Raw genomic sequence first — 26,462 nt, 5'->3', positions numbered from 1 at the left:
TAGGCTGACCTATCGCGGTGAGTCACTCACGTTGTTGACAAGGCCGTTTCTGATCGCAGTAGGGATGTCGCACCCATCGAAGAGCAATACCCACCTCACCCCTCATTTCCGTGCCCTTGAACGATGTCTACCGTACGAGGTCCTTAGTCCTCGGGGCTTCATACAATCGCGATGCTAATTGCAGAGGCCCAGCCTTCACCATGTGGGAAAAAGAAGATATTCATAGATAAAAGTGAGGGTGATCTTACACAGTGTTTTCGAGCGCACAGCCTATATGACGGTCAATCGTTTATCTCCAGCACCTCTGCAACGTTCCTACGCTTGTTTGAACCTTTGAAATAGCTGCAGGCAACCAAGATCACGATTCCAAACAAAACGCCCAGCCCGAGTTTACGCAGCCCGCGTCTGACCATGATTCTCTTCTCTCCGATAGCGCCAGCAGTGTCAATTGCTTTGATGTCCTCTGCCGATAGTTCTGTTGTGATGCATCAGACCCTCAACTTGGTCTATCGCAATAAGGCAACTCACCAAGATCTCCAGCGGAAAGGTAACTTAGAAGACGCGCTTTTTTGGAGCTGGTGCTGGCGAGTTATGATCTCAACAACGTCACCCCTCAACCAAACAATAAAGACACACGTTACCACAACAGCACCTTTTGCCTTGACCCATGCAAGGAGGACTTGGTCAGTAGTAGCTCCAAGCCTCGCGGCGATTGCATTCAAAGGAGCGTCCACTGGACCTCCTGGCTCTCCCGTGATAGGCCTGCGAAATCATGATTAGCCTTTCAAATCAATTCAGAAATCATCGCACGTCAAAGCACTGTATGCCTCGATTACGATGTCGTATTTGGCGGCGAACTCTAGAGTCGGAGACTGTTGATGGTAGTTATAGGGCTGCAGGTAAATCTATGATAGTGGAGCGGCCACGCTTTGAATTTAATTGACTGCCGATAGTAGTTTCATTCACTCACTTGATTAGCAGCTGGCTTGATCTTTGCGGACGATAGCAGAATCTCTAGCTGCTTCTCATTGAAGTTGCTCACGCCAATGCTCCTGCAATCGGTGTCAACTTCCGGATTCAATAAATCACAAGCATTGATAGCAACCTGGCGAGACCTTCTTCTTGGACTTTCTCCATCTGAGCCCAAACAGTTGGTATGTCTGGCACAGCTATATCCGGATTATGAATGAGGTACAGATCGACATAAGACGTGTTCAACTGCAGTTGTTAAATCGACGTCTACTCGCGTATGCTGACTGCTACGCACATATTCCAAACTATTTCGAATGGAAGTCGGGATATCGAGTCCGTTGAAGCCAGAAAATTTCGTTGTGATGAATACATCGGAACGCTCTAGCCCAAGTTGGCCGATGGTAATGCCAACCTCGGCCTCGTTCCTGTAAAGCTGAGCGGTATCTGCTTGTTGTTGATAGAGGTGCGACAGTCAGTCTCAATTGTGCTCACCGATATGATAGAATCCTGTATCGAAGGCTTGTGTGAGCTGATCTATTGGCCACTGTCCACTCCCCAGAGTTCCAGTTCCATACGCGAGGCCCGGAATGCTATAGCCTGTTCAAAGGCTGAGCAATATCAGATTGTCTATCTATGCATAAGAACGCACCGGAGTTTAAGGGGATCAAATCCCAAGGCATTATTGATGTGATCTCGGCTCGAAAAACCTTGCAAGATATAACTTACTTGTCCGTAGTCGTTTGTGAGAGGGTACTGGGACAAGCCTTGTCCCCGTTGACGAAAACGCAACAGACTCATCACTCACACGACCTATTCTCATTTAAGAAGTGGAGTTGCTGAAATGTTAATTACAGCCCAACTAGTACTGTCACTCATTCGTCACCATTATCACGTGATGCATCGCGTCCTTCATGTCAGAATCATGACCCTCGAACGTTTGAACTCTCGAAGAGGTGTGGTGTTTGGAATGACCTTCGACATTCTACTGGAGGTTGGTAGTGTTGAGCACGGTCGTTTGTCGGTTTTGCATGTCTTCTGCCTTAGCTCCACACAAGAGATGCACCTGAGAAATAGTTATATTTGTGTCGTTCAGCAGCATGGAACGTTTGTGCTGAATTAGCGGCACAAGGTGAGCCGTTACTGGTGACATTTGAGCACTTCCGAGTCAGGTACCAAGGAAGTTGTATGTTCCAAACACTGCAGGACAACCCTAGAATCTCAGCATATTCTTCACTTTTCCTCGCCCAAAGCGCCCGCATCGTCAATGGCTGCAATATCTTCTGGAGACAAAGCTAAAGCAATCATTCAGAACCACTTCAAACAGTTGATCCAATGAAACCCACTTATATCACCTGCCGCGATGTAACCTTCCAAGCGCGCCTTCTTCGAGCTTGTGCTAGACGGGATTCTGTCAATGGGAAACTGCTACATTTACAAATAGACTCACGTGACGACGACGGCACCTTTGGCTTTGGTCCACGCCATAAGAATTTGCTCGGGTGTTACACCGAACTTCGCGGCGATTTCGTTCAATGGTTTGTCCAAAGGACCGCCGGGTGCCGTTGTGATGGGACTAGGGATAACAATCAGCACGAACGTATGTGTCAGAAAGTCAGAAGCTGACTAACATTAGCGCGCTGTAGGCCTCGATGATGATTCCATTCTTCGCGGCATAATCAAGGATAGGTTTCTGTCGCCGATAGACATATGGATGAAGGAGGATCTAGGCCAGATTGTCACTAAAGTCAATTTTAGCTTTGGACCATTTCGATACTACATACCTGATTGACCGTGGGCTTAATTTGCGCAGATACCATCAAAGTCTCCATGTCTTGGACGCCAAAGTTACTGATACCAATGCTCCTACGGTTTCAAGTCAGATTGCTCGACTGCGGAACCACTCGCGTAAATCATTTACTTAGCCAATCCGTCGTTCTGGACCTTTTCCATTTGCGCCCAACATGTGGGGATGTCAGGTACTGCCAGGCGCGGGGCGTGAACCAGATAAAGGTCAACATACGATACCCCAAGCTATGTAGTGGCAAATGTCATGAGAGTACTGACTCCAAGCCAAAACAGAACACACATTGTTCAAACTGTTCTGGATGGACGTCGGAATGTCAAGACTGTTTGTACCAGAGTACTTGGTTGTCACAAAGACGTCTGCGCGAGAAAGTCCGCTTTCTTTAATAGCAGCGCCGGTTTCTTCTTCATTCCTGTAGGCCTGCGCCGTGTCTGCGATGGGAATAGTGTTGTCAAAAGCTGTCGCTGTGAGATGCATAGGTGACAAGACTCGCCGATGTGGTTGTATCCATTATCCAGAGCTTGTTTAACCTGGTCGATAGGTCCTCGGCCATTACCTGTCTTCCAAGTACCGAATCCAATGCTTGGAATGTAGTGTCCTGACATATGGGTGCCCTTGTCAGCACCGGTTCTGAGGCGACGAAACAAATACTAACCAGAATTCTGTTTGATTGGTTCCCAAGGCATGACGACGAATGAAAGAGGGTCACTTTAAAGAGGGCTGCAGAAAGGACGGGTTTATGTAGTCATTAATGAACAGTTGACTATCCAACTTGACGTCCCATGTGGACATGTCAATCGTGCACATGAGGCCTAGTTATATGAATAGACCAACTTGCTTTGACATGAATTGGATCATGAGACTCATCTATCTAGAGTAAACAATCGTGAACAAGTGCGGTTCAGGAGTAAGGATGGGAAACTTCTGGGAAATGGTTGTATTTGAGTAGTTACACAGCATGGAACAACATTTGTGCTGGATTGGCGGAATGATGAACCAGTACTAGAGACATTTGAGCATTTGTCAAAGGCTAACGATCACTTTACATCATGCTGATGCCGAGGAAGTTGCATGCACCAAAGACTGCGGTACAAGCGATTGCACCTACGACAACCCTTTTCATCATAGTCTTCATGTTTGCTTTCTTCTCGCCCAAAGCGCCCGCAGCGTCAATGGCAGCGATGTCCTCTGGAGACAAAGCTAAAGCATATTGTTGAGAACGACTTCAAAAAAAAAAAGATCCAGTGGAACTGACCTATATCACCTGCCGCGATATAGCCTTGCAGGCGCGTCCTTTTTGAGCTTGTGCTAGATAGGACCATCTGTCAGTGGGAAATTGCAGTGTGCACGATAACACAGATAGACTCACGTGACTACGACGGCCCCCTTGGCTTTGGTCCAAGCCAGAAGGATTTGCTCAGTTGTCGCACCAAACTTTGCGGCGATATCGTTCAAAGGTTTGTCCAAAGGTCCGCCGGGTAACTTTGTGATGGGGCTAGGATGACATTAAGCACGAACACATTTGTCAGCGAGTTTGAACTAACATCAACGCGCTGTAGGCCTCGATAATGATTCCATTCGCTGCGGCATAATCAAGGATAGGTTTTTGTTGTCGGTAGACATATGGGTGAAGGAGAATCTATGCCAGGTCGTGAAAAAAGTCTGGGACCATATAATGCTACACACCTGGTTGACCGCAGGCTTAACTTTCGCAGATGCCATCAAAATCTCCATGTCCTGGACGCCAAAGTTGCTGATACCGATGCTCCTGCAGTCTCAAGTCAGATTGTCCCACAGCACCATCTCGCAAATCATTCACTTAGCAAGCCCATCTTCCTTGACCTTCTCCATTTGCGCCCAACATGTGGGGATGTCAGGTACTGCTAGGCGAGGGGAGTGGACCAGATAAAGGTCGACATATGATACCCCAAGCTATTTAGCAGTGAGCATCATGAGAGCACTGGACTCAAGCTAGGACAGGACATACACTGTTCAAGCTGTTCTTGATAGAAGTCGGGATGTCAAGACTGTTTGTACCAGAGTATTTGGTTGTCACAAAGACATCTGCGCGAGAAAGTCCACTTTCTTTTAAAGCAGCGCCGGTTTCTCCTTCGTTCCTGTAGGACTGCGCAGTGTCTATTCGAATAGACTTGTGTCATCATCAAGTTGCCGCTGCGAGGTGTCTGGACTCACCGATATGGTTGTATCCATTTTCCAGAGCTTGTTCAACCTGGTCGATAGGTCCTTGGCCATTACCCAGCGTCCAAGTACCGAATCCGATACTTGGAATGTAATATCCTGACATATGCCAGTCCCCCTTGTCAGCGTTGGTACTAAGGCGACGAAACAAACACCAACCAGAATTCAGCTTGATCGACTCCCAAGGCATTGCGATGAATAATTGAGAGTTACTTTAGACGGCTGGAAAAGAGTGGATTTATGTGGTGAATGGACGGCTGGCCATTCAATTTGACGTCCCATGGCCACACGTCTATCTTGCACATGAGGCCTAGCGATATGAATAGCAGGAATTGGTGGCATCATGTGGTCCAGATTGGGTCCAGATTTTTCAGAAGGAACGATGGGAAACTTCTGAGCAGTTGACAAGTTGAAGAGTTGAACGTTGAACTTGTGTGACGACGGTCCGGCCGCCGTGCGGCCCGGGCCACTATTAGGTGCCAGCTAGATAAGTAGAGTGCTTCCGGTAACCTCACTGGCAGAGTTCACTCTAGTAGCAGTACTCATACTTGTGTGCTTACTATGTTAAAGGTAGTCCCAAGTCTGCCCTCAGCAGAGCAGCAGTCAAAGGAAGGCTATTTCTTGTAGTCTTCACGTTACCATTGCAGCTAACCGCTCACGAACCTCATATACATTTTCGTTTTTCAGAATAGTTTGTCACGAGTAGTAGTTGATGTGTGTTCCACTAATGTGAACCTGAAGCACATGTGGCACTATACGCACGCCATGAGAATCTACATTTCCTCAAAGTCAAGAATCTCTCTCGACCAATGCACACCTTCTCTCCACCAACGACATCCTCCCGCCTCGACCTCCCGCAGACTCGGATACCTCCTATGCAAACAACAGATGAGCTCCCGTTGTTTGGTATCTTCAACACACTGCATGTCCTCGTTTCCCGTCGAACTATGCGATAGCCGAAGTGTCTCCAGCTTGGGCGGAAGTGGGGCACGACCCTCTGCCAGCCAACTCAGAAGACCCTGAAAAAGAATTCCGTGAGGGCAGGGCCATCGTTGCGATTCAACGTACCTCCACGGTATCCACAGTATCAAGCGGGTCACTAGCATAGTTGAAGTCGAAGCCAGAACTTGACTCGGAAAGGGCGATAACTTCTTCCTGTGGAGATAGAGAAGCATTAACGAATCTACACAGTACGCAGGCAAGTATAGATAGCACTGACAGGTGTTAGCGGTGGGGGCCCTGATATAAGACCCAAGTCCAGGCGATGGAGATCTGGAAGTTCTTTTGCGATGACGGCGAGGTTATCTAAAGTAGGCAGAAAATATTCGATTGCTAGCTTCCTGACTGGAACTGTGGAACGTGAGATGTTCCGCATGGTCGAGACCAGCTCGGTATGGATAGCATAATCTGGCTGATCGTCATCTGTAGTGACCATCATAAGGACAAGACAAATGCAATCAACTGATCGTCCAGGCACGATGTGCGAAAGCAGGTTAGGGTAGCCGTCGTAGGACCGAAGGGAAGACAGGGCCGGCAACGGGTGTGGCGGCGTGATGTTTGCAGACCAGGGGAATATCCTCAGTGTTGACAGGGCGGGTATCGCTGCAAGAAAACTGAAGAAATGGTCGGCACTCGGGGATGTGACAAATATGCTTAGATATGTGAGGTGAGGGAAGGGCGCCATAGACGAGAGGGCAGCTAGTACAGTGTGGGTGACAAGAAAGTCGATAAGGGTGAGTTTTTCGAGATAGGCAGGGTTACAGAGCACAGAAACCAAGCGTTCTTCGATTGAACGGGGACCGAAGCTGTCTCCAGCAATCGCAAGTTCCTTTAGCTTCAGTGGGCGCTCCAAATGAGATGAAGGCGGGAAGAAGCATGAGATGAGCCTGAGAGTCTCTAGTGCAGGTAAGCTTTCGATGATGATCCATTGTTGTCTCCCAAGATTCACGCGGACAAGTTCAAGAGAGCGAATATTACGACTGCACGACAGAAACGGAAAGACGGTATCGATCGATCTCAGCACTAGGCCCTTCTCCTGCGAGCGAGTAAAGCAGAACATGTTGCTCCTGATCCCTGGTGCAGTTGCAACCGTCCAGTCTTGAACCATGTCCCAGAGTTCACCAGCACTTGGATCTGAATAGAAACTTGTGAGTCGGGTAGCAGCATGCTCAAGCATCTTAGGAGCCCTGTTTGTTGAACGGCGGACCAGATTTTGGTTCAAGGGAAGAATTTCCGGGGATGGCAGGGTGATAGTGAGTGACTGGAATATCCTAGATCTTGAGGTGTACCAGAATATGCGAGATACGCCGGACACTTGAAAAAGGTCCTGTCGCCTCAGATAACCCCAGCAATGGTCAAGAACTTCAAGAGGTAGCTTCAGAATCGGTGGGCTGTTCTCCAGGTTGGAGTTAGGTTTGGAGAGCTCCGTATCGTTCGACATCGACCAGCGATGGTAAAATATGGCTATACCACGAAAGGGAGCGGCGGACTAGTTTGATGTAGGCAATGGATGCGAGCGAACAGCCCGTATGTCCTGCCAATGGGCGGTTGGCAGATAATATTGTTGTAGTCTGTATGTACGCTTGGTGGCATCGTTGGAATTCAGTCGCGCCGTAAGGAATGGTGAACGTAATGAAAGAGACATTAAACCTTCAAGTTGGTCACCACATACAAACCATGTGCAGTTTGTATATGCCCCTAGGATCTGGGGTAACAAGAGAACAAGACAGTGTCAGCCTGAATTTTGAAAGTACTGAGTAGTAAGTACCGAAACTTCAAGTTGAAGACGAACTTGAGACTCTTCAGATTTGCAAGATCTATTAGTCTTTAAAAGTCACCAATAACCAGTTACTAGTCAACATTTCAAAGAAGCATCATTGTACACTTCAACGTTGATAGTCTCCAGTTGCAAGCTCGGAGGTGGTCACTGCACTGGTCGTGGAGGTCTAGTACATCCCCGACTCCCACGTTAGTGGGGGGAGGGCTCTGTCGAACGCAAACGGATTCCCATCTATCAAAACGTATTCTATCTCCGCGAGAAACATCTGTAGCACAACTTTGAATCTCCATCCGAATGATCGTAGAATCTCTTCACTCCTGTCTCTCAATAATCGATAGCTGACTCTGCTATTATTTATGTTTCACCTTGCCGTTTCAAAGCCGTTTAGCGAGCATGTATGTACTCGCTCGCCACTCGTCATGAACACTTTGCCATCTCCTGACACTTCTCGCCACGTCGACAATAACGTTACTGGCCTGGCGGTGTTTGACCAATCTGGTGCAGATTGCGGATACGACCGTGAACTTGGGGAGCGCGTGGACGAGGTACGAAACTTGATGCACTAAGTCTAGGTATATGTGCGACCACTGACATTCGCAGTTAGATCACACAGCTTCTCGTCACAGTCAATGCCGTGAACCTATTTCGCCTAGTGGTCAATCCTCATGACTTCGGGCAATCAGTCGAGAATCTGTTTCACCTGTCATTTCTCGTCCAGGATGGTACATGTGCTCTACACATTAGAGATGACGGAGAGCCTCTCATATGCATATGTGAGTTTCAATATGAGCTGCTAAGGGCCCACCCGCACTCACGGCTCAACCTGGACACCTTTCGAAACGATGTTTCGGGTCGAAAAACCCTTCGGATTTTCAGCCCAAATAGCTTCTTTCTGTATGGTAGCTACCGCTTGTAGATCCATCGTTGTCAATCAATTTCAGTTGATTTCATTATCCTCACACGAAAACTAACAGCTACGCATAGACTTATTTCCAGATGTCTTCGCATTCAACTGCGCTTCATTTCTCTCTTTCACTGTACATTGTTGCCATGTATAAGTATATGACGATGTGTGTATGTATTGTAAACAGAATATTCGTCCTGGGATTGGAGGCTTGCAATTGACGCCTGGCGCAAATATTGACTTGAATATCATGCTGCTGAAAGCGTGGGGAATTGGAGTCGGGGACTTGGTGCGCCAGCACCGTTACGATTGTATTATGTAAGTAATGATTCGCTGAGCTAGACCACTCAGTAGTACTAACCAATACTTCAAGAGCCAGGTTCAGTTTCAAGCAAATCGGGTGCAAACCTGAACGTTCGAACGTTGAACTACGCTGGAATAGATAGAGGCCCTCGCGACATTCGACCAGCTCAACACGACTTTCATCTTCAAATTCTGGAGACATGTCCGAATCCTTATATTCGTCTTGTGCTGAAGTCCTCTCGGTATGCCAGGCTGCAAAAGATGATCTGGCTGCTCTCCTCGATCCAGACACGGGATTCGCACCTAGGCTACGACAGTTGTGTCGCGACCAGTGTGTATCAAATAACATTTTCTCAAGAGAACGCACCTCACATTTCCCAGAATAACAGAGGCAGAGAATAGCGCGTCTTCGGATGTCTCCCAGGAGGAACTCGACGTTTTACGGATGGAGGCCAATACATGGGGCCTTCTGCAGGCTGTAATTCCGTGAGTGAACGCGTCTTGCTGCCGGTTTTTTAACTCAAGCGACTGCAGTGCACGCAAAACCGAACCAGAACTACACGTCCATCCCCGCACATTACTCGCAAAAAATCCCTACACACCTACGTCAACATTAGCACAAGCAATCATGCATTCGTCAGTGCTCCTCACAGAACTCGTGGTAGTACGAGAGTGGCTTCATGAAACAGCCCCACAACCGCAACATCCAGAAGCCACCACTGGATACTGGAGGTTTACGAAACATAATGTCATGCAGGCTCTACGCACAGGCTCAGGAATAAGAGAAGGTCTGGTGAAGGAGCTAGATCCTGATGCCATGAACAGAGGTGATGGTCGATCATTAGCAGCTGATGACGCCGTGAGCCAAATAATAGGCTGTCGAAGCACTGACTGAAACGCAATCCTTCACAGGGATTTGAGAAAAGCCTAGCACAAGGACTCTATTCATTTGTTCGTGCTGGTAGATTGGATGAGGCAGTCGAATTATGCAGAAAAGCACATCAGCCATGGAGGGCTGCAAGTATCCGTGGTTCGCTACTGTTTCAGTGGCGAGCTATTGGTAAGTCAAACTTTCCATGTAATTTATGCGTCTCTAATTTGCCAACAGCAAATGAACAACGAGATGACGACGGCATTGATGACTCTGAGGATGCCGAAGGATGGCAGGGAAACCCACGTCGAAAATTGTGGAAATCAACATGCGCAAGAGCAGCCCTGAATGTGCGCCATTCAATCGTTTGTGTACCATCTTGTTAACGTGTCCTTCAAGCCCCACCTTCCTGATCCAGAGCGCATTCTCTATGCAGCTCTTGCGCCCTGTCCACAAACATTCAGTGTCCTGAAGTCTGCATGTCGGACGTGGGAAGACCACCTGTGGGCGCAGATCAGTATCCTATGCGAGGAGAAACAGACCGCAGACATGATCAAACTGGGTGGTGGCTTCTGGGATGGAGGCCTGGCAGTATTAGAAAATATGCCTTCGCCACCATCTCAAGAGGAAGATGCAGCTGAGGAAGAAGAGTGGGAGAGGGAAGCAACATCTACGTTGGAAACACTAGGCAGCGTTCACGTGGAGGACGGGTACGGTGTACATACATGCATCTATTTTCCGTGTACTGACCGTCAGCCAGTCCCACCGCAGACCACGCGTTCCATGTCTCTCAGCTGGCGATTATCCTCGATCGGACAAGTTCGTTGCTAGAAACATTTGCAGCTGGACTAAGGGATGGAAACTTCGATCCCGAATCATCAGAGTAAGTCGAATAACGTGCGTTTTTTTTGACATTCTCTAACAACGCAGCAGGTATCCTACAATGACGCGTTTCTTCGCCCACCTCTGCCTTTATTTGCAGATGATTGACATTCCAGTGCCGCCGCTCGCGACCCAAGTCATTCTTGAGGCTTACCTGCAAGTATTGGAAGTGAGAGTTTGTCCTTGGTCGTTTTGTTCCGCATTAATTTCCTTGTCAGGCTGCAGGTCAACGAGAGTTGATTGCAATGTATGCTGGCGCACTAGGAGACAACGCAGTCGAGCGATATGCGATGTTCTTGACTTCGCTCGAACTTACCACGGACATCAACGAACGTCGATTAGCATTGACTCGTGCGCGAGAGCATGGTCTAGACGTTCACAAGGTAGCAGTCGTCACTGCCGAGCGAACAATTGATAGAGCATTCGAGGTCGGTGGGACGTGCATCTCACAAAACTCATGCGCTGAACTCTACTTGCCAGCTTCTACCCCAAATGAAGGGACCGCTCCCTTCTGTCATTGCGTTGCAGGCCACTCCCTCAGACATTGAGCTCCTGCTGCTTCGTTCCATAGAGTGGACCACATTCGAAGATGGAACGCATGATACTGCGCTGGAACAGGCGACCGTCATTTTACGGTACTTCCTAGGTAAGCTTGTTGTCGAGGTTCTACCGTCATGGCTTAATGCGTGACTTCAGGTGCGGGGAGGGTTTTGCTTGCAAAGAACCTTGTGGAGATGCTTCCGCGTGAACTCGCCTCCATCGACCAGCCTGAGGAACGAGCCACAGAATACCTTCACTACAGGCAGTTCTTCACGATCTGGGACAGTCTTGACCGTGTTGTGGAGTGCCAGAGTCTAGAGGTGTCGATAATGAACCGGGACACTAGGGCCGCTTGGTTAAGCGACTACAAGGGACTTATCGACCAGGCTTACGATGCGGTCGTGAAACTGCTCACTTCGGATTGGATGATGCCAGACGAGACAGGAGACCGTCGTTCCCGCGAGCTAACTCGCATTCGGCAGATATACATCCCCGAGCTTATACTGCGGCTGCATGTCATGCTCTACGCATCTCGAGAGCATATCCCAGAGTAAGCATGACTTTGGATGCAGTACCTGCAGGTCTAACACATCTTGGACAGGAATCTGAAGCGCGCACTGGAGCTTGCCAATATTGTTGCGGATTCGAGGTACAAGCTGTATGATGATTTCTTACATATCGATGGCCGGAGGCTTGGGGAGTATCTTGACGCAGTGCGCCGGGCGACAATAGCTGGCTTGGAAGGGGGTGGATCGGATCCTTTCAAGATTATTCTGTCGTAATTGTATGATATTTGTTCACTATCGATATCATTATGCGGTGGGCTGTGAGGTCGTGGCTCGTCCTCTTCTATGTGGAAAGGATATTTAGTTGGAGGATGTAGCATGATCTATCTCTGCATCCCGTACCCTTCTGTACCACGCAAAGTCTTAGGAACCGCAGAGAGATATTATCAAGGAAAAATTACGCACCCCATCGCACAAAGTTCTTGTATAAATAGCCAGCTTATTTGTATGTTCGACAACGCGATGTATAATCATTCAATATTCAATGGAACGGTGCTCGTAGTACTAGTACACAAAACAAAAACAAAAGCATCATGCAGACATAATGTGAATAACCGAGATATAGGTGGGATAACGGGGGAATGAAAGCAACCAGGGTATATAACATAAAATGCAATAATACGACGAATCAATCAAACTAGACACCTATGTGAACGAACACGATCTGCTGTTCTAGTGTAATTTTCTTGCGCAGCGATTTCAAAGCCTTGTGCAACGCCACCGCAGCCCGTGTGCACTCCAATCTCACTGATCCATCCACCAGGTTCCGGTAAAAAGCGGACACAACCTGTCGTGCAACCTCATCGTCGACAGACCACATGGAACCTATGACACTGCGAAATCCGGAGAATTGCATGGCCGCAGCGAGATGGATCGACTCGTCGGGATTCTTCTCATCGCCCACAGTAGTGTGGCAGGCCGATAGGAAGGCAAACTCAGGGTTCTGCCAGTCAGATCGGATGACATCCTTGATCATTAAAGGCCCGTCGCGCATGGCAAAGGAAGACTCAAATGGTTGTTGTCGATTCGGCATTCCGTGGCATGCCAGATGGAGCCACTGATTATTATTTAGTGCATCGAGTGCACCTTGAACTGTCGCATCGCCGTCCGCGAGCGACGTGACCGAGACGACGGGCGCGAGATGCTGAGCGACTACGGCTAGCTCGGGAGCGACATATTCGAGTGCCTTCGCCCCTGTTGGTTTTGCTTGACCAATGGCAACAAAATGTTGCGGGGACGCATCTCCAGAAACCTGCTGTCTTGCACGAACAAGTGTCGCCAAAGTGGGGGTGTAAGAGGAGATGTAGATGTCAGATAAATTGTCTTTCTTCTTCTCGTAGGGTCCTGCTGCATGTAGAGGAAGCAGCGTAAACTCCGCAGTGGGACACCACCAAATACGCGAGCCATGCGGAACTTTAGACTCTTTAAGAGCTTGGACCACGGAGTCAACGACCTCATGCCAAAGCTTCCGGAGGATGTTGACAAGTTTTTGTAGATGATTAGAATAACCAAATTGTTCTGAAAGGGACTGGAACTCGGAAGACAATTCGGATACTTCGGTCCGCGCAATATGAAGTGGAACGTGGACAGGGTCTTGGCTACTCAAGATAATCAAGGCGTCACAGCTGTACCGACTAGCATTGACGATGATGACTGGGCCTTCTTCAGCGGATTTCTGGAGGTCAGAAAACAGCGGGGGCAGGAGAAATCGAGGAAAGTCAGGCAGCATGCGGATGCGTGAGATGACGTCTTCCCATTGCTTGGTCAATTGCCGGATTTGCGGAGACGGATCTTCAGTAGACCGGTCAAACGCGACACGAAGGCGAGAACTGAGCTGCTTGAACTCTTCCGCCAAGGCTGCACCAGTGTCACCAGACATAGAAAGTTCATCGAGGGGTGTGCGGAAGCGTGCCAAATGAGTCCAGAATACTGCACGACCTTGCTCCATCATTTCCACGGCAGTTGTGAGCGCGCCATGACGAACACTGCACGAGAAAGCGTCCATTGCAAGCGAAACAGTGGCCACCCTAACGATATGGAAATAGCGAAGAGAAGATGACAACATAGTAACATGCTGATCTAGGAATTTAAGTGCAGTTTGATAGGCAACCATCACAGAGTCATGGTTCGTCTCCTCAGCAGAGATGGCCCATGACCTGGCAGCAGTAAGATCCATACGAGAGACTGCATGGGGTATATGAGAGAGTTGAGCATACAGCCTAAATGCCTCATCAAGGTCAGATGAGGCACCCCGCTGCTCGAATCTGTCTCGAAGGTAGAGGGCAAGACCGTCGAGTGACAATGATCGAGCAGAATGACCGTGTGGATAAAGGAGTAGCGCAGCCCGATGGAGCTCGATGGCCTCGTCAAGGTCAGACGGGACGCTCTGCTGCATGGATCTGTCATAAAGGCTCGCGCCAATATTGATAAGAGCCCTTGGTCGAGAAAAATGACTGGGGGGGCAGATGAGTAGTGTGGCCCGTTGGAGCTCGATGGCCTCGTCAAGGTCAGACGGGACGCCCCGCTGCTTGAATCTCTCACAAAGGCTGACGCCAAGGTTGGTGAGAAACGTTGGTTGACCAGAATGACCAGGAGTGCAGATGAGGAGTATGGCCCGCTGGAGCTCGATGGCCTCGTCGAGGTCAGATGGGACGCCACGCTGCTTGAATCTCTCATGAAGGCTGATGCCGAGATTGTTGAGAGACGTTGGTCGATCAGAATGACCGGGGGGGCAGATGAGGAGTGTAGCTCGTTGGAGTTCAACGGCCTCGTCAAGGTCAGATGGGATGCCCCGCTGCTTGAATCTCTCATAAAGGCCCGTGCCAAGATTGTTGAGAAATATCTGTCGAAGAGAATGACCGGGGGGGCAAATGAGTAGTGCAGCCCGTTGGAGCTCAATGAACTCGTTGATGTCAGATGGGACGCCCTGCTGCTTGAATCTGTCATATAGGCCCATGCCAAGACAGTTGAGAGACGTTATTCGAAGAGGATCACCAGAGGGGCAGATGAGTAGTGCAGCCCGTTGGAACTCGATGGCCTCGTCAAGGACAAGTTAGAATTGAAGTGGATGTCGGGGAATCTTATATGGTCGGATCGTCTGAAAACCGCGGTAACGGCAGGGATACCGTTGCACGCCGATCGTGATGCGGCGGTTTCGGAAGAGGCTGGAAAGTACTTGCATGAAGAAACGTGACCGGGTCTATTCCATTATACTTGCAGGACAGCACCTCGAGGTCAGACGGGACGCCCCGCTGCGTAAATCTGTCATAAAGGCTGAGGCCGAGGTTGTTGAGAATCATTGGTCGAAGAGGATGACCGAGTGGAAAGATAGCAAAACCGCTCGACAAGCTTCCACTCCCAGTGGCCTATCCGCCATGCTATCGTAATCGAGTTACACGATGATTATCAATAACACAGGGAGGATGAAGCCGAAGAGCGACACTGCCTTTCATGAGTACAGAATCCCGGTAGATATGTTTGAATTGCGCACGTACATAGAAATTCGACCACTGAAACCTGGAGAGGTGAGCCGCTCACCGTGGGCGCTGAACTTGTGTACAGCCGAAGGTGGTTAACATGTCACCTACGCTGACGGTTACTGAGTCGGGTCTACTGTACAGTACAGCCTTGGACTGTCACGAAAGATCGGCTCGTAGAGTCATGGCGAGCTCTGCGCTATACGTAGCATCAGTATCTGAGGTTGTGTCTGTATGTGTGATTCACAATATCGTTTCCCTGTCAAGAATTATCTCTGTAGATCTGCATGTCAAAGTGTCAGGCTGACTCGGAATGGTTTGAAATTTGAATCCAAATACTCACTTCCTAGTCACAGGCGGAAATTAACGTTCAGGCCTCAGCTGCAGCCTCAGGTCCAGTCTGTCTACAACGAACATGTACAGCAGACTAACCTCGTACTGACTCTCACGCAGATCCTAGTCTTCCTCGCTGTGCATTTGTACTTGTTTTCGACATTCAATGCGTCACAACGTTTCGAATTCGTGAAGTTGCAAATGTTCGAAAATCGACATCAGATATTTTCGAAGATGTGACCTGCTTCGTCTCTCTCTAATGATTTTGCGAATAACAATGCTATGGTTGACGGTGATAACTCACCACTTGGGTACACAATTAGACCTCGTCAGGAAGGAGTTGAACTAGTTTGGTTGGCCAAGAAGAAGTCCTAGGTGCGTCGTTCATCAGGATCTTGGGTGGATTTCCGCTCACTCATTACTCAAATAGACCAAGTAGTGCTCCGCTCTATTGTGGGTGTACCTGTATCCGCGAAGTGCATGAAATATGTTGCAATACAAGGGTTCAAGTTCTTATGTTGATACTGTCACGCCTTGTAGTTCTCCTCCTCCAAAGCCGCACTAACCATCAGCGAGCCGCTATCTCCCAATGGGTTTCTTATCCCATCAGCATTGGTCAGTTTGAATGCATCCTGCCAGCTCGTCGAAGATAAATCGGGAGCTGCTGCATCACACGCATTTACCATCCTTCGTTCCTCTGCTCCTCTGCTTGTTTTAAGTTACCGTATTTGCACCAATAGAATATTGGAGGATGCTCGAATTGATGTTTCAACTCAAGGCCCTAGGAGCTTTAGTCGCTCTTGTATTGGCAGGCAATTTCCTCCGCGCTAAATTACGATCAAGGTCACGCCTGCCTCTTCCTCCAGGACCTCCAGGACATTGGCTGTTCGGAAACCCTCTACCAAGAGTCAAGTGAGTAAAATAGACTACTCTCTGTGTCTACGTAGACATTGACAGTAAATGTATTACAGCCAATCTCAGCAGTTTGCTGAATGGATCAATACTTATGGTCCCATCATATCCCTTCGGTTGGGACCTAGCAGGGTCATGGTCATCATCGGCAGATATCAGGTAAGACGATCCAAATACTGCTCACTGTGCACCTTCATACTTACCCGCACAGGAATCTGACGACATAATGGAGAAAGAGGGTGGTATGCTAGTGGACCGCCCTCGCGCAGTTGCAGCAGGAGAGATCTTGTCTCGCGGACTACGTATGCTTCTTGCACCCGCAGGAGAGCAGTTCCGGAGACTTCGCAAGTTGTGTTGATATTTTCTCTTGCTGAACTATTTTGCTGAAGTTGTTTCATGCAGGGCAGCACACACTCATCTTCAAGCAAAAGCTGCAGACTCCTATGCACCCATCCAGATGAACGCCGCCCGTGACGTTATCCTTGACATCCTTGATAACCCTAAAGGACACCAAGCAGCTGTGAATCGGTGTGTTGCACTTCGAAGTTTATTCTACAATCGCTTACGCATTCAACGCAAGCTACGCCGCCTCAGTCATGTTGCGTATCATGTATGGGAAGTCCACGCCCACCGCCACGAATGCACCTGAGATCATCGTGATGCATAAAATGCTCAAGCGCTTCCTGATGGTCATGCGACCTGGTGCGTTCCTGGTAGATCGCTACCCAATCCTCAAGTACGTCCCAGGATACACGACCGAGTTGGAGGAATGGAGAAGAGAAGAGAGTCAGGTCTTCCATGACCAACTCGATCGTGTTTCGAGAGAGTTGGTTGGTTCCTTCGACGTCTTTCCTAAACACCAACTCACCAGTTCTTCGCAGGCGACCGGGAAGGCCGGCCCCTCATTTGCTCGGTACCTTCTTGAGAACCAGTCCTCACACAAGCTTTCGGACGACGAAATGGTCTATCTTGCTGGATCGCTCTTTGGTGTCGGTTTAGATACGACTGCTGTGGCGATCATGTCTGTCGTCATGGCTTCCGCATGTTATCCCAAGGCGCAGGAGAAGGTGCAAGAACAACTGGACATCGTCGTTGGTCGTGACAGAGGTATGCCGAAGCTCATCTGTGTGAACGATTCTCAAGCTAGTCTTTACAGCTCCTACTTTCGACGACTATAATTCCCTTCCGCAGATCGAGGCGTTCATGCTAGAGTGTCTTCGCTGGAGGCCCGTGACACCCCTTGGATTTGCTCACCTTGCCTCGGCTGATATAGTCTACGTACATTTCCAATGCTCTGGCGTGATTTTCTGATTCTTATTGCTGCCTGAGCAGAAAGGCATGTGTATCCCAGAGGGTGCTGCAGTATTTGGGAACCATTGGTACCGAATGCTCTTCATTTTATTCAGATGTATGTACTAATCACCCTCTAACAGGGCAATCTCGCGCGACCCGAGCGTATATCCCGACCCTGAGCAGTTCGATCCTGAGAGATGGCTCAACAGCGAGGGCAAAATCCGGGACGACCTCAAGTTCCCTTCATTCGGCTTTGGACGCAGGTACGCCCTTTTCCTGATATTTAACCAAGTTGAACCCTGCTGAAGAACAATCTGCAGAATCTGCCCCGGGCGGCACATAGCGAATCGCTCTGTCTTCATCAATGCCGCGCTACTCTTGTGGTCGTTCAAGATCACGCAGGACCCGGAGAATCCGATTGATCAGATGGGCTTCGCGGATGGGGTGGTTGCACACCCCAAACCGTTCTCTGCGCGCTTCCAGCCGCGTTTTGGGGATGAGGGATCATTGAGGAACGTGATGGCTAAGTACGGTGAGGGGTTGTAGGATACTATTTAGCCTGAATCGGTGACTGATGTATGAGCTTGGGACGTGCTGAGGTTTTTACCTTTTAGCGAGAAGTATTAGGCTGCTTTTGGAGTATTGAACATGACTGTCCAGATCCCACATGACCAGCAGCACCTGTAGCTGCACCGACACCATCATGGCCGCTCTCCACGGACGTTCGGAATATTAATGATGTCCGGTAGGCTCGTCTAAATTTCGACTTCGTAGTGGACCCGATCTATCGCCACAAGCTGATGAGTCTTGCACATCTGCTAGTAGCGGGACAATGAGACGTTGAACGTGCCCTCAGTCTCGGTGGAACGGACTGAGGGAAGAGGTGATACACAAAAAAACAACTACATATGCTAGTCACTAGGGCACGTCGGTTGCACCCACCTTTGCGCAGTAGCGCCACAGCGGTATTCTCCGACTAAAGTCAGGCACATTAAAATGCAGGAGCATTATATAAATGCCTTGGAGGGCTGCTCAATTCTGTGAATGTCGACTTGAAGCTTACGGTCACCTCACGTAAATTTCCTACGTCCATGGTACTAGCTAGACAGACTTTGATTTAGGGAAATACTACATGTATTTAGCAATATCTGTTACTACTCCATTGAAAGATTGAGGTCTCTATACAGCGAGGATCAGGACGAGGTACGACAAGGTGCACGTGGACAAATTAGGAAAGGATTAGGGTACGCGTAGCCTATAGGTAATTTACGTAAGGTGACCGAGCTTCAAGTCCGAATCATGATATCATTGACAACAACTTTTTAGAATTGAGCGCAGCCCTGGAGCCAGCCGTAAAAGATCATAGAATCTTTTGCAAATATCTTCCAAAGTCCGTTATAATCTACTCCGAGTCTGCAGTATTTTGCCTACTGATAGTCACCTCAGATACCATGCACATGGACGACCTCACCCCTCCTCACCCTTGGTGAAGAAGGAGCGACTGTTCATCCTCTATCAAGGCCATTACGGGAGACTATACCTCACCTGTCTCAGGTGTGGGATACTGATGTATATCACCTCCCCACAGCCGCTGTCTCCCAATATCTTTCTTATCCCGCAGCAGCATTGGCCAGTTTAAACCGCATTCTGTCAGCTCCGGAGTCCAAGATAAAACAGGAGCTTCTGTACGCACACATTCGCCATCCTTCCTCCGCTCCCCCCTTGTACCAAGTTGCCGTTTTTGCATTAATAAACGATCGGAGAAGACTATTCCAGGATGCTCGAATTGACATTTCAACTCAAGGCCCTAGGAGCATTCATCGCTCTCGTTCTGGCAGGCAATGTCCTCCGTGCTAAATTACGATCGAGGTCACGCCTGCCTCTTCCTCCAGGACCCCCAGGACATTGGCTGTTCGGAAACCATATACCAAGTGCCAAGTGAGCACATAAAATAGACTTCTCTCTGTGTCTACGTAGACACTGACGGTAAACGCATTGCAGCCAATCTCAACAGTTTGCTGAATGGATCAATACCTATGGTCCCATCATATCCCTTCGGTTGGGACCTAGCAAGGTCATGGTCATCATTGGTAGACATCAGGTAAATGACTCTAATACTGCTCACCGTGCACCTTCATACTCACTTGCGAAGGAATCTAACGATATAATGGAGAAGGAGGGTGGTGTACTAGCGGACCGCCCTCGTGCAGTTGCAGCAGGAGAGATCTTGTCTCGCGGACTATTAATCGTCCTTGCACCCGCAGGAGAGCAGTTGCGGAGACTTCGCAAGTTGTGTTGACATTTTTTTTACTGAACTGGTTTTCTGAAGCTGTTTCATCTAGGGCAGCACACACTCCTCTTCAGGCGAAGGCTGCAGACTCCTATGCACCCGTCCAGATGGACGCCGCCCGTGATGTTATCCTTGACATCCTTGATAACCCTAAGGGACACCAAGCAGCCGCGAATCGGTTTGTTGCACTTCGTAGTTTATTCTATAACCGCTTACTCATTCAACGCAAGCTACGCAGCGACAGTCATGTTGCGTATCATGTATGGGAAGTCCACGCCCACCGCCGCGAATGCACCCGATATCATCGTCATCCATAAAATGCTCAAGCGCTTCCAGATGCTCATGCGGCCTGGCGCGTTACTGATAGAGCGCTTCCCAATTTTAAAGTACGTCCCAGGATACACGACCGAGTTGGAGGAATGGAGAAGAGAAGAGAGTCAGGTCTACCATGACAAACTCAATCGTGTTTCGAGAGAATTTGTTGGTTTCTTCGACGTCTTTCCTAAACACCACCTCACCAGTTCTTCGTAGGCAACCGGCAAGGCCGGCCCTTCATTTGCTCGGTATCTTCTTGAGAACCAGTCTTCACACAAGCTTTCGGACGACGAAATGGCCTATCTTGCTGGATCGCTGTTTGGCGCCGGTTCAGACACGACTGCTGTGGCGATCATGTATGTCGTCATGGCTTCCGCGTGTTATCCCAAGGCGCAGGAGAAGGTGCAAGAGCAGCTGGATATCGTCGTTGGTCGTGACAGAGGTATGTAGAAGTTCATCTGTGTGAACGATTCTCAATCCAGTCGTTACAGCTCCTACTTTCGACGACTACAATTCACTTCCGCAGATCGAGGCATTCACACTGGAGTGCCTCCGCTGGAGACCCGTGACAACCCTTGGATTTGCTCACCGTGCCTCGGCTGATATAGTCTACGTACGTTTCCAGTGGTCTGGCGTGATTTTCTGATTCTTATTGCTGCTCGAGCAGAAAGGCATGCTTATCCCAGAGGGCGCTATAGTATTTGGGAACCACTGGTACCGAATGCTATTCATTCTATTCAGATGTATATACTGATCACCCTCTGACAGGGCAATCTCGCGCGACCCGAACGTCTATCCCAACCCTGATCAGTTCGATCCTGAGAGATGGCTCAACAGCGAGGGCAAAATCCGGGACGACATCAAGTTCCCTTCATTCGGCTTTGGACGCAGGTACGCCCTTTTCCTGATATTCAACCAAATTGAACTCTGCTGAAGAAGAATTTGCAGAATTTGCCCCGGGCGACACGTAGCGAATCGCTCTGTCTTCATCAACGCTGCGCTACTCTTGTGGTCGTTCAAGATCACGCAGGACCCGGAGAATCCGATTGATCAGATGGGCTTCGCAGATGGGGTGGTTGCACACCCCAAACCGTTCTCTGCACGCTTCCAGCCGCGGTTTGGGGATGAGGGATCATTGAGGAACGTGATGACTATGTACGGTGAGGGGTTGTAGGATATTGAGCATGAAGTAGTGACTGATGTAGATATGAGCTTGGGACGTGCTGAGGTTTGTACCATTAGAGAAAAGTATCAGGCTGCTTCATAATGTTATGCAGGCTCTACGCACCTTATGAGAAGGTCTGGTGAAAGAGCCAGATTCTGATGCCATGAGCTGAGGTGATGGTCGATCATCAGCAGCTGATGACGCCGTGAGCCTGTCGTAGCACTGACTGAAACGCAATCCTTTACAGGGATTTGGGAAAAGCCTAGCACAGGCGCTCTATTCATTTATTCGTGCAGTTAGATTGGATGATGCAGTCGAATTATGCAGAAAAACACATCATCCATGGAGGGCTGCTACTGTTTCAGTGGCGAGCTATTGGTAAGTCAAGCTCCACGTATCATATGTGCTCCAATCTGCCAACGGCAAACGAGCAACGAGATGACGACGGCACCCACGACGCCGAGGATGGCAGGGAAACCCACATCGAAAATTGTGGAAATCGACATGTGCAAGAGCAGCCATAAATACGCACCATTCAACCGTTTGTGTATATCGTTTGTCAATACCACTCAGATTCTTAAGGTCGCAGGTATCGAGAAGGATAGGCGCACTAAGATCCCCGAGAAGCATATCCTGCCAGGTAAGCCATCGTATTAATGTGTCCTTCAAGCCCCACCTCCCCGATCTAGAGCACATTTTCTATGCAGGCATAATGTAGCTCTTGCGCCCTGCCCGCAAACATTCAGCGTCCTGAAGTCTGCAAGTCGGACATGGTAAGACCACCTGTGAGCGCAGATCAGTATCCTATGCGAGGAGAAACAGACCGCAGACATGATGAAACTTGGTGGCGGCTTCTGGGATGGAGGCCCGGCAGTATTAGAAAATATGCCTTCGCCACCATCTCAAGAAGATGTAGGTGGGAGAGGGAAGCAACATCTACGTTGGAAACACTAGGTAGCATTCACGTGGAGGACGGGTCCGGTGTACATACACGCTTCTATTTTCCGTGTACTGACCGTCAGCTAGTCCCACCGCAGACCACGCATTCCATGTCTCTCAGCTGGCGATTATCCTCGATCGGACAAGTTCACGAATCATCAGAGTGACTCGAATAACGTGCGTTTGACATTCTCCGACAAAGCAGCAGGCATCCTATAATGACGTGTTTCTTCGCCCACCTCTGCCTTTATTTGCAGATGATTGACGACACGTTTCCGTCCGTCATGCTATCGTAATGGAGTTACAGGTCAATAACACAGGGAGGATGAATCCGAAGGACGAGACTGCCTTTCATGAGTACAAAATCCAGGTAGATATATTTCAATTGCGTACGCACATAGAAATTCGAGCACTGAAAGTACTGAACCCTGGAGAGGAAAAGATATGGTGAGCCGCTCGCCGTGAGTGCTGAACTTGGGCGGCCTGTGTACAGCCGAAGGTGGTTCATGTGTCCACGCTGACGGGTACTGATCTACTTGTACAGCCTTGGACCGTCACGGCATATTGGCTCGAAATGTCGTGGCGAGCTCTCGCACGTACCTCTGGTTTGTTGTTCCGTTCTCTCGCAATTCTCTCTTGAATGAGATACTTATTGCCAATCGATTGCATGACAAAGCATCTATACATGGTATAATTAACGTGACCATCACGCTGTCACGGTGGGGCCCAAAGTCTTATGTAATATATTCCCGAAATTAGAATTTTCCGACAATCGTATCCCTTCTGCTTTGAGCGCGCAGAATCAACGCGGAATGATCAAGGCTGAATGGTTTGAATTCAAATACCCGCTAGCAGAGGATTCAGGCCGTTCAGGCCTCACTGAGGTCCGGTGCGTGAATCCTATTCGACCCCCTTTGATGATTTTTCAGATAACAACATAGTATTCAAACCTTCGTTCGCTCGGGCTGAAGCTGAAGTGCTATGGCGGGCGGGCGGTGATAGCTCGCCACTTGGGGACATGATTAGACCTCAGGCCAAGAAAAAGTTGAACTAGTTGCGTTAGTCAAGGTGCGTTCATCGGGATCACTCAAATAGACCAACTTCAGTAGTGCATTCTTTGTCGTAGATCTGTCTGTTTCCACTGAGTTCGTGGATTTGTTATTCAAGTCTGCCAGATATCATGCACGCGGACAACCTTACCATGGGTGAAGAAGGAGCGACTGTTAACTTCTATTAAGGTCGCTACTACAGGAGACTAGACCTCACCCTTGTCTCATAGTATCAGGTAATTGCGAGGCTCGGTGTCACGCCTTGATACTGATGAGTAGATCTCCTCATCCTCAAAGCCGCTATCTCCCAATATATTTTTTATCCCATCAGCATTGGTCAGTCTAAACTGCCGCTTCTGTCAGCTCCTCCGAAATAAAATGGGAACTTCGCGCACATTCGCCATCCTTCCTCCGCTCCCTCCCTTGTATCAAGTTGTCGTGTTTGCACTAATAGACTATTGGAGGATGCTCGAATTGACGTTTCAACTCAAGGCCCTAGGAGCATTCGTCGCGCTTGTTTTGGCAGGCAATGTCCTCCGCGGTAAATTACGATCGAGGTCACGCCTGCCTCTTCCTCCAGGACCTCCAGGACATTGGCTTTTCGGAAACCCACTACCAAGAGTCAAGTGAGTAAAATAAACTACTCTCTAGGTCTACGTAGATACCGACGGTCAACGCATTACAGCCAAACTCAGCAGTTTGCTGAATGGATTAATACTTATGGTCCCATCATTTCCCTTCGGGTCGGGCCCGGCACGGTCATGGTCATCATTGGTAGGCATCAGGTAAATGACTTCAATACTGCTCACCGTGCATCTTCATACTCACTTGCGCAGGAATCTAATGACTTAATGGAGAAAGAGGGTGGTGTGCTAGCGGACCGCCCTCGTGCAGTTGCAGCAGGAGAGATCTTGTCTCGCGGATTATACATGATCCTCGCACCCGCAGGAGAGCAGTTTCGGAGACTTCGCAAGTTGTGTTAATATCTTCTCTTGCTGAACTATTTTTCTGAGGTTGTTTCATCCAGGGCAGCACACACTCATCTTCAAGCGAAAGCTGCAGACTCCTATGCACCCATACAAATGGACACCGCCCGTGATGTTATCCTTGACATCCTTGACAACCCTAAAGGACACCAAGCAGCTGCGAGACGGTGTGTTGCACTTCGTAGTCTATTCTACAACCGCTTACGCATTCAACGCAAGCTACGCCGCCTCAGTCATGTTGCGTATCATGTATGGGAAGTCCACGCCAACCACCACGAATGCACCTGAGATCATCGTGATGCATAAAATGCTCAAGCGCTTCCTGATGGTCATGCAACCTGGCGCGTTCCTGGTAGATCGCTACCCAATCCTCAAGTACGTCCCGGGATACACGACCGAGTTGGAAGAATGGAGAAGAGAGGAGAGTCAGGTCTTCCATGACCATGTCGATCGTGTTTCGAGAGAATTGGTTGGTTCCTTCGACGTCTTTCCAGAACACACCTCACCAGTTCTTCGCAGGCGACCGGGAAGGCCAGCCCTTCATTTGCTCGGCATCTCCTTGAGAACCAGTCATCACACAAGCTTTCGGACGACGAAATGGCCTATCTTGCTGGATCGCTCTTTGGCGCCGGTTTAGACACGACTGCTGTGGCGATCATGTCTGTCGTCATGGCATCCGCATGTTATCCCAAGGCGCAGGAGAAAGTGCAAGAACAGCTGGATATCGTCGTTGGTCGTGATAGAGGTATGTCGAAGCTCATCTGTGTGAACGATTCTCAAGCCAGTCGTTACAGCTCCTACTTTCGATGACTATAATTCCCTTCCGCAGATCGAGGCATTCATACTGGAGTGCCTTCGCTGGAGGCCCGTGACACCCCTTGGATTTGCCCACCGTGCTTCGGCTGATATCGTCTATGTACGTTCTCAGTGCTCTGATATGATTTTCTGATTCTTATTGCTACCTGAGCAGAAAGGCATGCTTATCCCAGAGGGCGCTATAGTATTTGGGAACCATTGGTATCGAGTGCTGTTCATTCTATTCAGATGTATGTGCTGATCACCCTCTGACAGGGCAATCTCGCGCGACCCGAGCGTCTATCCCAACCCTGAGCAGTTTGATCCTGAGAGATGGCTCAACAGCGAGGGCAAAATCCGGGACGACATCAAGTTCCCTTCATTTGGCTTTGGACGCAGGTACGCACTTTGCCTAATATTCAACCAAGTTGAACTCTGCTGAAGAAGAATCTGCAGAGTCTGCCCCGGCCAGCATATAGCGAATCGATCAGTTTTCATCACCGCTGCGCTCCTCTTGTGGTCGTTCAAGATCACGCAGGACCCGGAGAATCCGATTGATGAGATGGGTTTCGTGGATGGGATGATTGCACACCCCAAACCGTTCTCTGTGCGCTTCCAGCCACGGTTTGGGGATGAGGCGTCGTTGAGGAACGTGATGGCTAAGTACGGAGAGGGGTTGTAGGCTATTGAGCATGAAGTGGTAGCTCGTGCATGAGCTTGTGATGTGCTGAGGTTTACACCGTTGAAGAGAAGCATCAGGTTGCTTTTAGTCATTCATTGTAGTCTGCATTTACAAGCATCCATGGCCATGTACTAACGACTCAAATTTCTCGCATTACTCGAATTTCTTTGTGCGTGCGCACTGCAATTTAAATATGTCTACCTGGATTTTGTACTCATGAAACGCACTAGCTAGTGTTATGACTCGTCTTCGCCCAAACATGACAAAATTTGGGACGTTCTGGAAATTCCGTTGTCGAACTCAAAGACGTTGAACGCACTCTCCTTGAACGGTTGAACGAAGTTTCAGAAGTATGGCCCTAGTGTTGTGGGCGGAACTGGTTGTGCCTGGCAGATGGCAGAACCTGG

At 49.1% G+C, this 26,462-nt stretch overlaps 11 protein-coding genes across 11 annotated transcripts; 6 read left to right on the top strand and 5 right to left on the bottom strand.

The window, feature by feature from the left end:
* Positions 1 to 281: 281 nt before the first annotated feature.
* Positions 282 to 1,652, bottom strand: DEU56DRAFT_918675 (NADP-dependent oxidoreductase domain-containing protein; the record flags this gene model as incomplete). Its single annotated transcript, XM_041358146.1, has 9 exons — positions 282 to 475; positions 529 to 581; positions 637 to 762; positions 811 to 905; positions 971 to 1,052; positions 1,106 to 1,218; positions 1,268 to 1,416; positions 1,465 to 1,569; positions 1,622 to 1,652. The coding sequence occupies 9 exons, from the start codon at positions 1,650 to 1,652 to the stop codon at positions 282 to 284; spliced, it is 948 nt and encodes a 315-aa protein (XP_041202397.1).
* A 386-nt stretch (positions 1,653 to 2,038) lies between these two features.
* Positions 2,039 to 3,112, bottom strand: DEU56DRAFT_837228 (NADP-dependent oxidoreductase domain-containing protein). Its single transcript, XM_041354826.1, has 7 exons — positions 3,059 to 3,112; positions 2,891 to 3,003; positions 2,754 to 2,835; positions 2,601 to 2,695; positions 2,420 to 2,545; positions 2,316 to 2,368; positions 2,039 to 2,264 (listed from the first exon to the last, which is right to left on the bottom strand). Exons 2-7 carry the CDS (start codon positions 2,920 to 2,922, stop codon positions 2,203 to 2,205), a joined length of 450 nt encoding a protein of 149 aa, XP_041202396.1. The 5' UTR covers positions 2,923 to 3,003; positions 3,059 to 3,112; the 3' UTR covers positions 2,039 to 2,202.
* Positions 3,113 to 3,695: 583 nt separating this feature from the next.
* Positions 3,696 to 5,460, bottom strand: DEU56DRAFT_865598 (NADP-dependent oxidoreductase domain-containing protein). Its single transcript, XM_041355384.1, has 9 exons — positions 5,135 to 5,460; positions 4,970 to 5,074; positions 4,764 to 4,912; positions 4,596 to 4,708; positions 4,463 to 4,544; positions 4,321 to 4,415; positions 4,146 to 4,271; positions 4,032 to 4,084; positions 3,696 to 3,976 (listed from the first exon to the last, which is right to left on the bottom strand). Exons 1-9 carry the CDS (start codon positions 5,163 to 5,165, stop codon positions 3,819 to 3,821), a joined length of 912 nt encoding a protein of 303 aa, XP_041202395.1. The 5' UTR covers positions 5,166 to 5,460; the 3' UTR covers positions 3,696 to 3,818.
* Positions 5,461 to 5,671: 211 nt separating this feature from the next.
* On the bottom strand, positions 5,672 to 7,669 carry DEU56DRAFT_136884 (uncharacterized protein). Its single transcript, XM_041344720.1, has 3 exons — positions 6,195 to 7,669; positions 6,044 to 6,130; positions 5,672 to 5,994 (listed from the first exon to the last, which is right to left on the bottom strand). The coding sequence occupies exons 1-3, from the start codon at positions 7,413 to 7,415 to the stop codon at positions 5,749 to 5,751; spliced, it is 1,554 nt and encodes a 517-aa protein (XP_041202394.1). The 5' UTR covers positions 7,416 to 7,669; the 3' UTR covers positions 5,672 to 5,748.
* Positions 7,670 to 8,364: 695 nt separating this feature from the next.
* DEU56DRAFT_747401 (uncharacterized protein) lies at positions 8,365 to 8,670 on the top strand (the record flags this gene model as incomplete). The annotated part of the gene is made up of 1 exon (XM_041349272.1): positions 8,365 to 8,670. A coding segment is annotated over one exon (306 nt), but the record flags the coding sequence as incomplete, so codon positions are not given.
* A 319-nt stretch (positions 8,671 to 8,989) lies between these two features.
* Positions 8,990 to 12,269, top strand: DEU56DRAFT_136761 (nuclear pore protein 84/107). The gene is made up of 12 exons (XM_041344719.1): positions 8,990 to 9,292; positions 9,343 to 9,447; positions 9,496 to 9,820; positions 9,874 to 10,021; positions 10,070 to 10,182; positions 10,232 to 10,542; positions 10,593 to 10,715; positions 10,766 to 10,883; positions 10,933 to 11,142; positions 11,195 to 11,360; positions 11,411 to 11,804; positions 11,856 to 12,269. The coding sequence occupies exons 1-12, from the start codon at positions 9,162 to 9,164 to the stop codon at positions 12,034 to 12,036; spliced, it is 2,325 nt and encodes a 774-aa protein (XP_041202392.1). The 5' UTR covers positions 8,990 to 9,161; the 3' UTR covers positions 12,037 to 12,269.
* A 10-nt stretch (positions 12,270 to 12,279) lies between these two features.
* On the bottom strand, positions 12,280 to 15,187 carry DEU56DRAFT_895243 (CHAT domain-containing protein). Its single transcript, XM_041356381.1, has one exon. The coding sequence runs from the start codon at positions 14,774 to 14,776 to the stop codon at positions 12,458 to 12,460; it is 2,319 nt and encodes a 772-aa protein (XP_041202391.1). The 5' UTR covers positions 14,777 to 15,187; the 3' UTR covers positions 12,280 to 12,457.
* A 1,855-nt stretch (positions 15,188 to 17,042) lies between these two features.
* DEU56DRAFT_837172 (cytochrome P450) lies at positions 17,043 to 18,389 on the top strand. Its single transcript, XM_041354825.1, has 7 exons — positions 17,043 to 17,069; positions 17,122 to 17,371; positions 17,423 to 17,648; positions 17,698 to 17,819; positions 17,874 to 17,920; positions 17,975 to 18,097; positions 18,155 to 18,389. Exons 2-7 carry the CDS (start codon positions 17,138 to 17,140, stop codon positions 18,378 to 18,380), a joined length of 978 nt encoding a protein of 325 aa, XP_041202390.1. The 5' UTR covers positions 17,043 to 17,069; positions 17,122 to 17,137; the 3' UTR covers positions 18,381 to 18,389.
* Positions 18,390 to 19,611: 1,222 nt separating this feature from the next.
* Positions 19,612 to 21,613, top strand: DEU56DRAFT_918669 (cytochrome P450; the record flags this gene model as incomplete). Its single annotated transcript, XM_041358145.1, has 9 exons — positions 19,612 to 19,772; positions 19,836 to 20,123; positions 20,177 to 20,302; positions 20,355 to 20,604; positions 20,656 to 20,881; positions 20,931 to 21,052; positions 21,107 to 21,153; positions 21,208 to 21,330; positions 21,388 to 21,613. The coding sequence occupies 9 exons, from the start codon at positions 19,612 to 19,614 to the stop codon at positions 21,611 to 21,613; spliced, it is 1,569 nt and encodes a 522-aa protein (XP_041202389.1).
* A 325-nt stretch (positions 21,614 to 21,938) lies between these two features.
* DEU56DRAFT_837147 (uncharacterized protein) lies at positions 21,939 to 22,791 on the top strand. The gene is given in 7 exon segments (XM_041354824.1): positions 21,939 to 21,982; positions 22,025 to 22,027; positions 22,039 to 22,145; positions 22,194 to 22,244; positions 22,294 to 22,477; positions 22,528 to 22,580; positions 22,631 to 22,791. The coding sequence occupies 3 exon segments, from the start codon at positions 22,436 to 22,438 to the stop codon at positions 22,728 to 22,730; spliced, it is 195 nt and encodes a 64-aa protein (XP_041202388.1). The 5' UTR covers positions 21,939 to 21,982; positions 22,025 to 22,027; positions 22,039 to 22,145; positions 22,194 to 22,244; positions 22,294 to 22,435; the 3' UTR covers positions 22,731 to 22,791.
* A 1,266-nt stretch (positions 22,792 to 24,057) lies between these two features.
* DEU56DRAFT_747411 (cytochrome P450) lies at positions 24,058 to 26,055 on the top strand (the record flags this gene model as incomplete). Its single annotated transcript, XM_041349274.1, has 10 exons — positions 24,058 to 24,218; positions 24,278 to 24,377; positions 24,429 to 24,565; positions 24,620 to 24,745; positions 24,798 to 25,047; positions 25,098 to 25,323; positions 25,373 to 25,494; positions 25,549 to 25,595; positions 25,650 to 25,772; positions 25,830 to 26,055. 10 exons carry the CDS (start codon positions 24,058 to 24,060, stop codon positions 26,053 to 26,055), a joined length of 1,518 nt encoding a protein of 505 aa, XP_041202387.1.
* Between the last annotated feature and the right edge of the window lie 407 nt (positions 26,056 to 26,462).

Source organism: Suillus clintonianus (assembly GCF_016758775.1).
Source record: "Suillus clintonianus strain FC179 chromosome Unknown DEU56scaffold_140, whole genome shotgun sequence".
In the NCBI taxonomy this organism is placed as follows: domain Eukaryota; kingdom Fungi; phylum Basidiomycota; class Agaricomycetes; order Boletales; family Suillaceae; genus Suillus; species Suillus clintonianus.
Note: the sequence above shows the minus strand (reverse complement) of the source record. Positions and strands in the feature narration are given on the sequence as shown.

Coding starts and splice junctions, on each gene's coding strand:
- DEU56DRAFT_865598 (XM_041355384.1), bottom strand. CDS start 5,165: ATGCCTTGGGAGTCGATCAAGCTGAATTCTG. Junction 4,913..4,969: donor AAATGGATACAACCATATCG/GTGAGTCCAGAC, acceptor CTATTCGAATAG/ACACTGCGCAGTCCTACAGG. Junction 4,709..4,763: donor TCAAGAACAGCTTGAACAGT/GTATGTCCTGTC, acceptor ACTGCTAAATAG/CTTGGGGTATCATATGTCGA.
- DEU56DRAFT_837172 (XM_041354825.1), top strand. CDS start 17,138: ATGTTGCGTATCATGTATGGGAAGTCCACGCCCACCGCCACGAATGCA. Junction 17,649..17,697: donor CGTCGTTGGTCGTGACAGAG/GTATGCCGAAGC, acceptor TAGTCTTTACAG/CTCCTACTTTCGACGACTAT. Junction 17,820..17,873: donor CCTCGGCTGATATAGTCTAC/GTACATTTCCAA, acceptor CTGCCTGAGCAG/AAAGGCATGTGTATCCCAGA.
- DEU56DRAFT_837147 (XM_041354824.1), top strand. CDS start 22,436: ATGATGAAACTTGGTGGCGGCTTCTGGGATGGAGGCCCGGCA. Junction 22,478..22,527: donor TCTGGGATGGAGGCCCGGCA/GTATTAGAAAAT, acceptor TGTAGGTGGGAG/AGGGAAGCAACATCTACGTT. Junction 22,581..22,630: donor AGCATTCACGTGGAGGACGG/GTCCGGTGTACA, acceptor ACCGTCAGCTAG/TCCCACCGCAGACCACGCAT.
- DEU56DRAFT_136884 (XM_041344720.1), bottom strand. CDS start 7,415: ATGTCGAACGATACGGAGCTCTCCAAACCTAACTCCAACCTGGAGAAC. Junction 6,131..6,194: donor GGCCCCCACCGCTAACACCT/GTCAGTGCTATC, acceptor CTATCTCCACAG/GAAGAAGTTATCGCCCTTTC. Junction 5,995..6,043: donor ATACTGTGGATACCGTGGAG/GTACGTTGAATC, acceptor ATTCTTTTTCAG/GGTCTTCTGAGTTGGCTGGC.
- DEU56DRAFT_895243 (XM_041356381.1), bottom strand. CDS start 14,776: ATGGGCCTATATGACAGATTCAAGCAGCAGGGCGTCCCATCTGACATC.
- DEU56DRAFT_837228 (XM_041354826.1), bottom strand. CDS start 2,922: ATGGAAAAGGTCCAGAACGACGGATTGGCTAA. Junction 2,836..2,890: donor CAGAACGACGGATTGGCTAA/GTAAATGATTTA, acceptor TTGAAACCGTAG/GAGCATTGGTATCAGTAACT. Junction 2,265..2,315: donor CATCGCGGCAGGTGATATAA/GTGGGTTTCATT, acceptor TGATTGCTTTAG/CTTTGTCTCCAGAAGATATT.
- DEU56DRAFT_136761 (XM_041344719.1), top strand. CDS start 9,162: ATGTCCGAATCCTTATATTCGTCTTGTGCTGAAGTCCTCTCGGTATGC. Junction 10,884..10,932: donor CTTACCTGCAAGTATTGGAA/GTGAGAGTTTGT, acceptor TTTCCTTGTCAG/GCTGCAGGTCAACGAGAGTT. Junction 11,143..11,194: donor CAATTGATAGAGCATTCGAG/GTCGGTGGGACG, acceptor TCTACTTGCCAG/CTTCTACCCCAAATGAAGGG.